Below are 13,097 nucleotides of genomic sequence, written 5' to 3'. Positions count from 1 at the left end.
TAGAGAGGAGCAAAATATCTTCCTGTTCACCTGGATTCATGGACACTGAAAGAAAGTGGCCATTGTAAGATAGCATACATTTTCAGTGCAGAAATCATGCTTCAAAGCACTGAGTTTTCTGTTGGGAGGCACCACCTTGGGAATCTGTTGCCACAGTAAAGCATCAACAGCAAAAATACTGATACAGTTTCTCCAAGTTACAATGAAAATCATGTACCTTTATCTTTCTGAAATCTGACAGGGTACTATACTTCTGGCTGTAGAACTGTCACAGCCTTTAAGAAGTTTTATTGATTTCTTCAGGTTTTCCCAGGTAGAGTGACTCACAAACACAAATGGGGAAAGACCTCCTGCATAATAGAAAGCAGGAGAGATCAGAGAAATGAAAAGAGAACTAAAGGCATATTGAAGATAAAAAAGGATGATTGACAAAATATATACTTATAACTATACAGTAGACACAAAGAAAAATGAACTTCTTTGTAAAATTCTGCACTTTAGCTCCTGCTGAGCTCCAAAAAGAGCAGCTAGAACCATGTATATCCATGTCATCATCTGCAGAGAGAAAAAGCACTGTCAAAGGCTGGAAGACTGAACTATATTCTATATACAGGAGAAAATGTCTGACAAGGAACAGCCCCACAAGGTCTACAGCCAAAACGCTGTTTTCACCAATCAGAATATTCTTAAAAAGCTAGCTATGGGCAGAAAACTTTACAAGCATGGTTCTACCTGAGTGGTCATAGGTAGAAGAGCGTAATTCACTGTTAAGCTAAAAGGATTGTACATAAAAGTCCATGAGTAGCAAAACAAGAACATGTTCTATTAGACACCAAAAGGAAAGCAGCTGCAGGCACATTAAAACTAGCATCCTAGTGGACACAGCTCCAACAGGTCATAGGGAGGTCAGCTTTGAAGGAGAAATCCAAATGAAATATAAACATGGCATTGTGAAAACCAGACAACTCTCCTATAGCTTTGTCCAGCCAGTACTAATCTAGGCATCAGCTGTGGTACATAATCTAAACAAAGAGATCAGTCGGTTGATACATCTGGAAGCTGTCATATTTTGGAGCCTCCTAACGGTTATGTGTAGCTGAAACATCCACTTGCATGCAACAGCCTTTAAATTTGTTGAGTGATCAAGAACTGTTACATGCACAAGCTACATAGTATCACTACTTTCCGAGGGAACCACCACAAATACTATTTAATAACAGGGCTTGGACCATCTCTTCCCACGGAAAAAGAAATAAATCATGAAAATGCATGGAGTCTGGGTGAGGAGCTAAAATTTTCCTTAATGCAGTCTCTGTTGAAAGTTAAGTATGAATAGTCATGGCTTTTGGAGTTCATTCTTGTCTGAACCCACTGTCTGCAGAGGAATAATGAGAAAGGAAGGCCCATTCTCATGAAAAAAAAAAACCAAAACAACAGTCCACTTAGCAGGTAACAGGAGCTGGTGTAGACCTCAGACTACTCATGCCACCTCCACATAGCACCACAATAATAGCACAAGACAGGTCTACAGCTGAGGTAGCTCTTCCACTTGCCAACGTTCTCCCTGCTCCTGCTCAGTGGGGACCAACAATAATGAACTGTTGCCTTCAGCTGCTCTATATCGCTCCAGGATTTCTATGCTGAAATTTCCCAGCTCTCCTGAACTACAGAAATGACTTCACACCCTGTTCACAAGCAGCAAAATCCCCAGAGTGCAAGATGACACTCAAAGCTCAGAAGACGGGAAAGGGGAATGGTACAGCCAAGGCCCTGCCCTGTTTAAATACACATTTCAACAGGGAAGGGAACAGACCCTTCCAAACAAGGATCTGCAGGACATATTCTGCCAGGGACATTGGCAACAGTGTGTTAAGTTTGGAAATAATAATGAAGACTAATTTTCTGCAGCCTTGAGTAAATTAAATGCCTCTAAAGTCTGAAAGGCAGGAGGCACCCCGCAAACGTCCACTTACACCTTAGAAGGGGGTGCCAGCTCTACAGGAGATCCTCCCCTTGCCCTTCTGAGAAAGGGGGGCACCCTGGTAGTCTGCTGTGGCTTTGTACATGGGTAAGGCCTAGCTATAAATTTAGCGAGTTCAGAACTTCATCCTTTCCCCTATCAATGACCAAAGGATGGTCACATTAATACCTTCATTAAAACTCTTACAGATGAAATAGAGGAATTTCAAACACAAAAGCTGTTTTATGTATGAGCTTTCCAGCAACAAGCACCAACTCTGAGCAGTAATATGGACACCTGTCAAACTGGAACTTAACAGAGACCCACAGTGATTTTTAAGTTAATAGCAGGCCCTTGAGAGATGATAATCAAACACTTGTATAACTAAAACCTCTGAACATCTTTTCTTAAAAACTTTCAATATACAGGAACAGTGGGTGTTCAAGTGCACATGAATGTAACACCCACTATCCTCGTGTTTTTATCCACAAACATCAAGTAAAGCTTAAGTGTTAGAAGCTGATGTTATTTTCAAACCAGAAGCATGGACTCAAATAGTCTTACGTTTTGACCAGTAAATGTTAAAAAGAGCATGCTGCCCAGATGATTGTTCTACAGCCATCACATGGAAACACCACTGCTACTTTTCAATTTCAAAAACCAATTACTAAATAATCATACTTATCTGAAATGAAACAGGACTTGGAATTTTCCAGATAAACACCTTTCAACAAACTTTCAATACGCACTATGGAATACAGCACAGAGCAAGACAGTATTCAGAGATAACTAAGCTCTTATGTCACCTGATCCAGATGAACCTAATGGATCTGGTGATGTGATCAAGACAACCTTTCAGACTGTCACACAGCCTACCAACACCCCACCTCAGATTCATCAACAGGGTAACTTCTGCTCTTCTGCCATCTACATTGCGTCAATGTGGTGATGCAGGTGCAAGCACGTCTAAAACAGTACTACTCCTCTGCTCTGTACAAATCATCGCTGTACTGGGAATGAGTAATTATATTCAACTGTATTCAAACCAAACGCTACTCCATCCCAGTCACATAAGTTTGTCTCCTTGAAACAACAAATTCACACAGATTTGTTCCTTTACTACACTTCTTTGCTTCTACAAAGAGTACTAGTGTAAAGTTAACTGATGCCCTAGGCAGAACGTAAGGATTACTTTCCCCTCCACCTGCACTTGATCTTGCTGGGTTAAGCAAACTGAGAATCTATGGAAATAATACCAGTTCCTGCATCACTCGCACACTTTCCTCATTTTCAACTCATGCTGATGTTGCACAGGTAGATTAATGTACTTTTAAATGGGTCAGACATAAATACTATAGTAGAGTAACTTGATTTTTGCCCTTTTAGAGTGAAACACTGCTACACATACCTCAAATCTTCACTTACAAACTGTTTCTGCTGTGCACACTCAGACCTAATTCACTTACAATTAGAACACATTCACTGTGTTCCAAGTACCAAACCTGAACTATGTGGCTACTGCAGCACTGTGTTCCCTGCAGGATGTCCTATCCCTACCTGTATCATCCATTCTCTTCCCTCAAACTGTCATAAAGAAGGGGCTCTGCATATTAGAGCTTCATGAAGAGGACTACTTACAGAGAGAAAGGTTTGATGGAGCTACAGCTAGTGCAGAAAGTTCAGAAATCAAGAAAGGAAGGAAGGAAGACCATGATCCTCAACCTCTTAGAGAACAAAAAGTAATAACGAAAGTGAGGGGAAAAATACAATAGAGGAATGAAATGAATTATCAATGAACAAGACTAGAAAATCTCTCCCCTTATGAGCTGCTCCAATTAATGCTATTCAAAGCATTGTAGTAGCCAAATTTCAAGCTCCATTTAACAGAACCTTCTCTGGAGCCACAAAACTACCTTCCTTCAGAAGCAGAGGCTGTGAATTTATGCGTGACTCCTGTTCACACACGGGATCTTAGAGCGCTTGTTGCACTGGTAGCAAAAACCATAACCAGTTATGGGCATGATTTCGTTTCCATCCAAAGTACTTTCTAGTTATGAATGGATGTTTCTAAAAGCACATCTGTGTCCAACAGAATACAGTCACAGAGGAAATCAATGCAAAGCCCTTTTTCCCTCTCAAGGGCGTATGATGTATAAGGATGCTAAACAGTCTCCATAACTCTAGCATGCACAGAAACCCACACAAAGCAGTTCAACTCAAGCTGAATGGCTGTGGATAACAGAACTGCCACTAAAATGCCAGTCCAGAATTTGTTTGCGAAAGCAACTAAAACAAGCATCCGTCAGCAGCAAGATATGCACATGGGGATGACAGACCTGCTGATGGGCTGAGGGGAGAAAGCTATGTCCCAGTCAAAGATGCCAGAGACCTGGACTACAAGACTGATGCAAGGCCTGAGGTCATACGGTGGGACACAGACTAATAAATGAAGTGCTCTGAAGAGCAGCCAGAGGATGACTGTGGGCTTCTTTTTTAGGGGGGCGGGGGAAGGGGAAGGAGGGAGGTGGTTTTGTTTTAACAAATAAATAAATTTTTAAAAAGCAAAAAGCTACTCTACAACACTTAATGTCAAGAAACAAGCTGAGAGGAAAGCCAATTTGATATCAGAACGCACAGAGAAGGGCATGAGTGCTGGCATAAATCCTGAAGGTGAAACACTACAGGAAAACTGAAAAAAAAAAGGATGATTTGGAGATATGTTTTTCTTTTTCTCTCTTTGAAAGTTTACCTACCCAGTGGGTTTCTAAACTTCTTATGTAAATATTTCAGCTATAATAGCTTCAAGCCCAGACTACTAATCATTTACCTTGGAATGTGCATGGCCTTAAGAACTTAAACTTCGCTTCACTATTTTTAATTAATTGTTTTATGGTTTTAAAGAAACCGTTTACTTCCTGCAAACTTGCACTGTATTATGTTCCATGTTCTATGGTATTCAGAAATACACCACAGAAAATCAGCCTCTTTATGTAAATACTGCCAATTTATTCAGCAGTAAGAACTGTAAAAAGCTTCAGCAGCAAATCAAAACTGTTACTTTCAGTAGTGTACCAGTGGACATACTGGAAAACCAGGTAATGAGGCCCCTCAGGGCTTGAGGGGTGAACTATTCACTGGGCAAAAACTGGCTAGGGAGTCAGGCCCAAAGAGTGGTGGTGAATGGAGATAAATCCACTGTGCAGCTGGTCATAAGTGGTGTTTCCCAGGGCTCACAGTACTGGGGCCAGTTCTGTTTAGTATCTTGCTCAGTGATCTGGACAAGGGCATTTAATGCACCAACAGTCAGTCTGCAGATGACATCCAGCTGGGCAGAAGTGTTGGCCTGTTTGAGGACAGGAAAGTTCTACAGAGGGATCTGGACAGGCTGGGTCAATGGGATGAGGCCAACTGTATGATGTTCAGCTGGGCTACGCGCTGGATCCTGCACTTCTCGGTCACAACCACCTCATGCAGCACAAGAGGCTTGAGGAGGAGTAGATGGAAAGCTGCCTGTTGGTAAAGGACCTGGGAAAGTTGGACCTGCTGAATGAGTCAGCCATGTGCCCGCTGACCAGCACATCCTCGTTTGTATTGGTAATAGTATGGCCAGCAGGGCTGGGGCAGTGATCACCCCCCTGTACTTGGCTGCACCTAGAATCCTGTGTTCAATTCTGGGCCCCTCACTACAAGAAAGACATTGAGGTGCTGGAGCTGGTCCAGAGAAGGACAACAAAACAGCTGAATGGTCTGGAGCACAAGTCTGATGGGGAATGGCTGAGGGAACTGGGGGTGTTTACTTTGGCAAAAAGGAGGCTGAAGGGAGCCCTTATCACTCTCCACAAGTACCTAAAAGGAGGCTGTAGTGAGGTAGGGCTAAGTCTCTTCTCCCAGCTGACAAGGACAAGAGCAAACAGCCTCAAGTTGCACCAGGGATGGTTTAGATTGGATATTAGAAAAAACTTAGCCACTGGGAAGGTTGTCAATTATTGGAACAGGCTGCCCAAGGAAGTAGTGGAGTCACCATCCCTGAAGGTATTTAAAAGATGTGTAGATGTGGTGCTTAGGGACATGGTTTAGTGGTGGACTTGGCACTGCTAGACTAACAGTTGAAGCTGATGATCCTAAACAACTTTCCAATTCTATATTTGGCCAACATTGCCTCAAACTCTCAGGAAACAAAAGATAAAGGCAAAAATAAGACAGGGTCCCTTAGTATAATAACCTCCAGAGTGCACTTTCATGCTGTTACGAGCAGATGCATACAAACATAGAAAAGTGAGTTTGGTCACTACTTTCCGCTTCCGCATAGGAAGAAGAGCAATTTCCATACTATCTCTTTCCATGCCTCTTCTTACTCAAATTCTCAATCTGTAGTTCTATCTTTAGTTTAGCAGCAGAAATATGAAACTGCTATTTGTTAGATTTGTGTAACACCTGGCTCATGAGTGGAACATTGACAGTCTCTACCAAGAAAGCACATTCTAGCAAGTTCTTTTGTGTAGACAGTCACTTAGTGCTAGAACAGGAGACTAGAAGTTGAATCAAATCCAGAATACTTTATTTTATCTTAATCAGATAGCTTTTTTTTTTTTCAATCTAGAAATGCAAGGGTTTCTAAACGCAGAATTTTAATACTTTTTTTTAATGTTATTTAATTCTGACATGAAAACTAAACTCAACGGATGTGAAATTAGAGAGGTCAACTCTGTACAACCAGCTGCGTTATGAATTCATCTTGGCCATAAAAACCTTAGAGATCAATTTCAACCAGATTTTAAACCAGGGACTTTCCCCCTCCCCACTCCATAAAGCAATAATGACATGAGAAGAGGTCAGCGCAGCAACTGAACTAAGCAGCTATTTTGCAAACCTATTTGTCCCTTGAGAGCTGCATTTTTTACTGCTGGGCCAGTCATACAGACATCATCAGCAAGTAGTTTCTTGGTATTACAGAGTTACAAAAAGCAGGTGGCATTAATCGGATGGGATCAACCTTCCAAGTAAGAGAACCCCAGTAATATCAGGACAATAAACCTCAGGGAAGCGTGCCGGATGGAACTGCAATTGTGTATTATTTAGAAGACACTTACAGAAAAGCAGGGACAAAACACATATGAGCAAACATTGATAAAAGAAACTTTGATGCAACAACCTCACAAGAACTTAAAAATGTTCACAACCATTTGGATGAGTATATAAGGTATTCAGGACCTAGTGACCAGTACAGACTCTGAATGCTCATCTCTGCCTATAGATGGGATCCTGCACTGCCTGCTCTCTTTCTCAGGGCTGCTAAAAGTAGATATCATATTTCGGGATCCTGGACTGCATGGACCAAAAAACCAGTTCAGTTAGTCACACATTACTTTCCAAAAAAAACCCCAGTACTCACTAAGTGACCCGTGAACCTCATCCTGACCCCAGTATGGCTCTCATCTGCAAGGGTGGAATCTGGCCATATACGCTCCAATTCATTCAGCACAGACCACCTTCCTAACAGCCGCTAACTTTGTTTGCACTCAGCACTAGCTTTTCCACACTCTCACATACAGAGAGCTATTTAGTAATGATTATTTATGCAGCCTTCCATACTAACTTTTTATAAGCCACATTCTCCTGCAACCGACTTTGACATAAACCCAGAGTAACTACCGCAGCCAAGGAACTCTGTTTTCACGTCAACCCAGCTAACGAGCGAATATTATGCTAAGTAAATTTTCCCCCAGGAAAAAAAGCAAAAAGAGTGAGAAAACACACCCCAAAAGAAACCCAAACCTCAGGCCCAAAGCCGCGGCCTCCAGGAGCGGTGGCTCTCGGAGACGGGTACCCCGCCAGGCCTGCACCACCACCGCCTGAAGGACACAGGAGCCCGCGAGGGGGGCGCTGGCGATACCGCTTTACAACCCCACACCCCGTGCTTCTGCCCGGGGTGGTGGTGTGCGCTGACAAAGGCAGCCCCGGCCCCCCGCACGTTTCCTCTCTCTTGCCAAGCCTGTCTTCCTCTGCCGGTGTCCTCAGGCTAGGCCCGGAGGGACCACCCCCACCCTGGACACCGCCGGCAGCCACCCCCTTTCTCCTCGGCATCCTGTTTTTCTTCTCTTTTTGGTCCTTTCCCCCTCTTTTTTTCTCTTTTACCTGATACAATCGCTCCCCCCCCCCCCCCCCGCCCCCCGAAAGCTGTCCAAACCCAGGACCACACACAGACACCCGCCCCTCCACGCCGTTCTCCTCATCGACCGCCCCCTCCCCTTCGCCGCGGGCACACGCACTCCCAAAATGGCGGAGGGGCGCCTCCGGCAGCGCGCCCGCCTCTCACCGCCCACGGGGACGCTGAGACCGCCGGCCAGCGCCCGCCCGCGCGGAGAAACGGGACAGAGGCGGGGGGCGGCCTGCCCTGCCTTCCCCTCCGCGTAACACACGGGCTGCCGCCGAGGTCTCTCCCCCTCCGGGGGCGGAGAAGTGGTACGCGCCGCCCGGAGCCGCGCGTCGCGGCGCAAAGCCCGCCGCAGTCCGGCCCCGCCGGCGGCAGCCCCTCCCAGCCCTTGGTTCACGGAGCACGCGGCCCCCGCCGCTCCAGGCGAGCGGACCCGGCCGGGCGTGCGGGGAGGGACGGGGAGGAGGCGGCCGCGGGAAGAGGGGCACTTACCTTCCACCCACAGCTCTTCCACGTTGGTCTCGAGATTAGCTGCCCTTAATCCTACAGCGAAAGCCCCAAAAATCAGGAGGCCAACAACCAAGAACTTCCCGCAGTTTTTCTGAATGTAACAGCCCAGTTTAAACAACAGTCTCTGAAACTTTGCTCGCAGCCACAGCGGCGCTTTCCGTCCTGTCGCCTTCCCCTGCAAGGCAAGAAGAGGTCAGTAGTAGAGGGGCTGAGAGGGGAGAGCCCCCAGTATCCCACAGCACCCCTGGGACCTAGTACGGAGCGGTCCAGCCGCAGGCGCAGGCCGAGGTGTACCTGCGGGCAGCCGTCCTGGCCCCAGCGCCGCGCTCGGGGCGCGGCGGCGCCCCCGCATCACGTCCCGGCAGCCGCCACCTGCGCTGCCCACCGTGCTCCCCTCTCCCCAGGGCACTGGCCGCGGCGCAGCATCCCGCTGGCGTGAGCCGCGGGTCCAGCGCAGGAGCAACCGTTTCCGATAAAACGCAACAGCCACAAAAGAAAAAAGGAAGATAAAAGCCTTCTCCTTAGAGCTCTGAAGGGCGGGGTGGGGAGGGAGACGGGGCGGCCGATGGTGACGGAAAGCTAGCCGGTAGCAGTTTGCTGCCGTTCCCCCATTCCCGGCTCCTAGCAAGGGTTTGATGCTGAGACAGGACCCACGTGGTGAGCAGCACTGTAAGATCAGAAGTAATTCATTTCCATAGAGTTTGGAGACGCTGTGTGATCTGAATTAGGAAGTAGAGCAGCCATCTGTAAGTTACGACAATATTTGTGAACGGAAGAGGGCAGCCACATGGATTTTTTTTTTCCTTTTTTTTTTTTTTCTTCCCCTCTCTCCTCCTCCTTTCCCCTTTCTTACAAAGCCTAGAAATCCGCTCCCTGAAGTTAGACCATCCCCGCAGCAAGGCAGCTTTTCTAGCTTGTTTACTTTGAACATTTTTTGCCAGGGGAGGTCGGCGGCGGGGGCCGTACCTCCGCCTCACCAGGGCCGGTCCGGGCTCCCGGGGCGCTCCGGCACCTCCAGCCCTCCGCGGGAACCGGTGCGACCGGAGTTAGTTACGGTGGCAGTTTGTTTACGGCCCTCGCTCCGTCTCCGAGCGCCGGGGGATGGAAACCGCTGCGAGCTTTCACTGCTGAGGGGAGCCCCTCTCCGAGGAAAGTCGCCGGGTCGGCGGAGGGGAACTTCACAAAAGCACAACTTCTGCCAAGAAAGCGGCAGCCCGCCCGCTTTCTCCCCCGTCCCGGCCGGGAGCCGGTGTTGCCGAGGTCGCAGAACTCTACCAGAGGATGCAGAGGAAGCGGAGGGGGAGAGGGAGAGTGGGGCCAGGGGCTAGCCGAGGGGAGGCAGGGAGAGAGCCGGGGTTAGCCAGGGAAATTTAACCAGAAGAGTGCTCCGCAGCACAGGCACGCAGCTGGGCAGGCACAGGCAACCAAGGAAGGAAGGAGGGCACTCTCTCCCGCACTGAAGAGTCACAGACGTCCCTCTCTTTTTTTCCCAGCATTTTATTGGTGGCCGTTTCATTTCCATCTCCTCCTTCCACCCCCGCGAGAAAACACACCACCCCCCTCCTCCCCCGCCGAAAAGCAGCTCTAGCGCTAGCTTGTATCTCTGGAAAAAAGAGTGAGAGATTGAATGCACCTTTGAGATCTGCTCCAAGGCGAAAGCCGCATCGCAGTAGCTCGGCCGCTGCAGATACTCCCGGTCGGGCGCCGGGGCTCGCCGATTCCCTCCGGTCCTTCGCCGCCACCCGCCGCCGCTCCTCGCCGCCCGGCCGGGGTGGCCGCCGCCGCCCGCGCTGCTGCTGATCTCCGGCTCCGAAGCGTTACCGGCCGAAGCCATGTTGCCGCCGGCGGGGGGACGGGGGAGCTGCCGCTGGCGCTGCCACGGCGGGCCCCGGGGCCCCGGGGGCGCGGCGGGGCCGCGGGGGGCTGGCGGCGCTACGGGCCGCGGACTGCTGCTGCTGGGGCTGCTGCGGGAGCTGCCGCCGCCGCCGCCGCTGCTGGGGCTGCTGCTGCTGGGGCTGCTGCGGCGCGGCCGCCTCACGCGGGGCGCGGGGCGGCGGCTGCCGCCGCGGCAGCTCCGGCCGAGTCGCTCCCCGCGGCTCCCATTGCCACATCGCGCGCGGACCCCGAGCTGCAGGCGGCCGCTCCCCGCGCCCGGCGAGGGCGGGCGGGCGGGCGGGCGCGACCCCCGGCGCCCCCCGGCTGCCGCCGCCGCGCTTTCCTCCGCTCCCGTTGAAATCGCCTCCTCCGGCCGCCGCTGCCTCCGGGAAGCCGCTGTCCGCGGCGGCTCTCAGCGGCGGGGCGGCGGCGCGGCGGGCCGCGACTGCTGCTGCTGCTGCTGCGATGCCTCGCCGCGCTGCACCATCCTGCCTCAGCGCCGGGGTGCTTCCCGCGGGCCGCGGGGCCGGTGGGGCTCCACGGTCGGCCCCGCCGCCGCGGAGGGCAGTCGGCTGCCTGGCGCTCTCCCCCGGTGTGTGCGCGGCAGCACCGAGATGCAGCCCCTCGGTTCAAGAGATGAGATGAAGAAGAAAAAAAGGACTCTCTCCATTTGGATAAAGAGGAGGAGGGGTGGAGGGGGGGGGGGGGGGGGGTGTATGAGAGGAGAGAGAGCGAGAGAGAGGGAGGAAAAAAAAAAAAAAAAAAAAAAGCGCTGAAAGCCCGCCCCCGGGGCTGTCAGATGGCTTGGGTTTCTGCGAGGCGATTGGCTCGGGGAGGGCAGAAATTACTCAGCAAACATGACTATTATTAGCTGCTTAGCAACAGCTCACCAAAGTAGAGAGACCACCCAGGCCGGCAACCCTTGTGTGTGCATCTCCAGCTTCAGGGGGAGCCTTAAAGAGATCCAGCCTTCCTTGCATGCAATACTTCCATTAAGGAATGCCTTCCCCCCTTTCTTCTCTCGTTTTCTTTTCAAGAAAGTTTTCTCCCCTCTCTCTCTCTTCTTTTTTTCTCTCTCTCTTTTTTTTTTTTCCTTTTTTTTTCCTCTCGGGATGCTTGCAGACAAATACAAGCGCAGAACTTTCTCCCTATCGGCGTACAGAAATATATTTTCCCCTTTTGAAAAAGAGAGGGAAACTGGAGGAAAGCAGCATTAAACGCTTTCTAAAGCCCTTAAAAGAAAATCCTTTTAGAGGCACCTTGGCCTCAAGCTGCAACAAATACTGGGAGGTCCGAGCTGAATTCCCAGGCTTGCAGAAATAATGACAGGGTGGTAGATACTGCGGTAGAAAGTGCCAGATTTTTCTCCCTCTCTCTTTCTTTTTTAACTGAAGAGGAGTCTTAGTTCCTTGTAAGAAAACCACTCCGTCCAGTTAGAAAAGCACAATGAAAACTTAACACTTAAGGGATTTAAACCCGCTCAGTAGCTAGCCTGTTTCAACTTAGGACTCATTCTTTAACTGAAACCTGAGGAAAGCCAATTTTAATATGTTTTTAGTGTAAAAGTCCATGAAACGCAGCCTGGCTGGCCGCGCTAAACACTTCTTGAACTATACGCGATTGTTTACTTTTTTGGCACCGCTTCTCCCCGTCTCTGTTCATTGAGAATCAGCCTTTAATTGCTGCCGTTACAGCTGCGCGCAGTGTCCCGAGCCCCGGGGCTGCGAGCCCCGACCCCCAGCGAGGCTCCCCTCGGAGGCTCTGAGTCCCAGCGGACCTCTGTGCGCACCGGTGCGGAAGGCAGCAGTTAACCCGCCCCGCGCCCGGTCCGGGGGGCGCTTGCTATGGGAGGCTGCCTGCCATGCCTTCCCTTGGCTTGGTGTGGGGGGAGAAAGAGAAAAAGAGGGGAGTGTGGGGACCCGAGGTGCAGGCGCAGCGAGGCAGCTCCCCTCCCCGGTGCCGCGCACCTTTCCCTTCAGTCCCGCCAAGCGTGCCCGGGGCAGCTGTCGTGAGCTAAACCTCCGAGCCCCTGCGCGCTGCCCGCGCCATCCTCCTTGCGGCGGGGCTAGCAGGGCTGGCAGGCACAGAGCCCCAGGGCCGCCGGCGGCAGCGGGCTGCGCCCCCACAGCACCGGATATGCGGAGGGCCCCTCCGTGCCACTGCCTATAGGTACCCACGGGCAGGGGTTTTCCTGAGTGACAGCCGCCGGTGAGGGGGTCCCTCTTCCTGTCCGTCCCACCTCCGTTTTTCCCACGCTGGGGGAGACCTGCCTCCGGGAGGGCCCGGCCCTGTGCTCTGCACAGGATTGTCTCCAGGAAAGCTGCTGGAAACAGCTAGCTGTCAGAGCAAGCACACCTAGGTGCATACATGCGGGAGAAAGAAACCTAAAGAAGTTGGACGGGGAAACCGGTTTCTGTTGGAGGCTGAAACCCACACCTGGGATGCAGTAGGTCACCTCCAATTCAAATTTCCACTTGCGAGGATGACCATCTATCTCACTAGGAACAACTGTGCCACTGCTTCTGCTCAGCTTCACTGGGTCTGGTGGAGTGGCATATCTAGGGGACAGAGAAAGAAGGCATAGATGAAGAGGTATTT

The 13,097-nt window shown here is 50.4% G+C and overlaps 1 protein-coding gene across 5 annotated transcripts in view; it reads right to left on the bottom strand.

Annotated features, from left to right (window-relative positions):
* PTCH1 (patched 1) overlaps nucleotides 1-10,911 on the bottom strand; it is a 67,891-nt gene extending 56,980 nt beyond the window's left edge. Inside the window, exons 1-2 of one of the 5 annotated variants that reach the window (XR_009968799.1) lie at nucleotides 10,258-10,557; nucleotides 8,607-8,799 (exon numbers count right to left, since the gene is read on the bottom strand). Coding sequence is in view for 1 of the 5 variants with exons in the window: in XM_062640064.1 (XP_062496048.1) it covers nucleotides 8,607-8,799; nucleotides 10,258-10,458 (394 nt within the window). In the remaining 4 variants the exon portion in view is untranslated. Of the gene's footprint in view, nucleotides 1-7,352; nucleotides 8,027-8,606; nucleotides 8,800-8,918; nucleotides 9,112-10,257 lie in introns of those variants that run through there. The other 4 variants (XR_009968789.1, XM_062640064.1, XM_062640072.1 and 1 more) reach the window with 4 other exon arrangements.
* Nucleotides 10,912-13,097: the final 2,186 nt, after the last annotated feature.

The sequence above is a fragment of the Pezoporus occidentalis genome, unplaced genomic scaffold (genome assembly GCF_034315485.1).
Source record: "Pezoporus occidentalis ecotype Australia unplaced genomic scaffold, CSIRO_AGI_Poc_V1 ctg117, whole genome shotgun sequence".
NCBI classification, from domain to species: Eukaryota; Metazoa; Chordata; class Aves; order Psittaciformes; family Psittacidae; genus Pezoporus; species Pezoporus occidentalis.
Note: the sequence above shows the minus strand (reverse complement) of the source record. Positions and strands in the feature narration are given on the sequence as shown.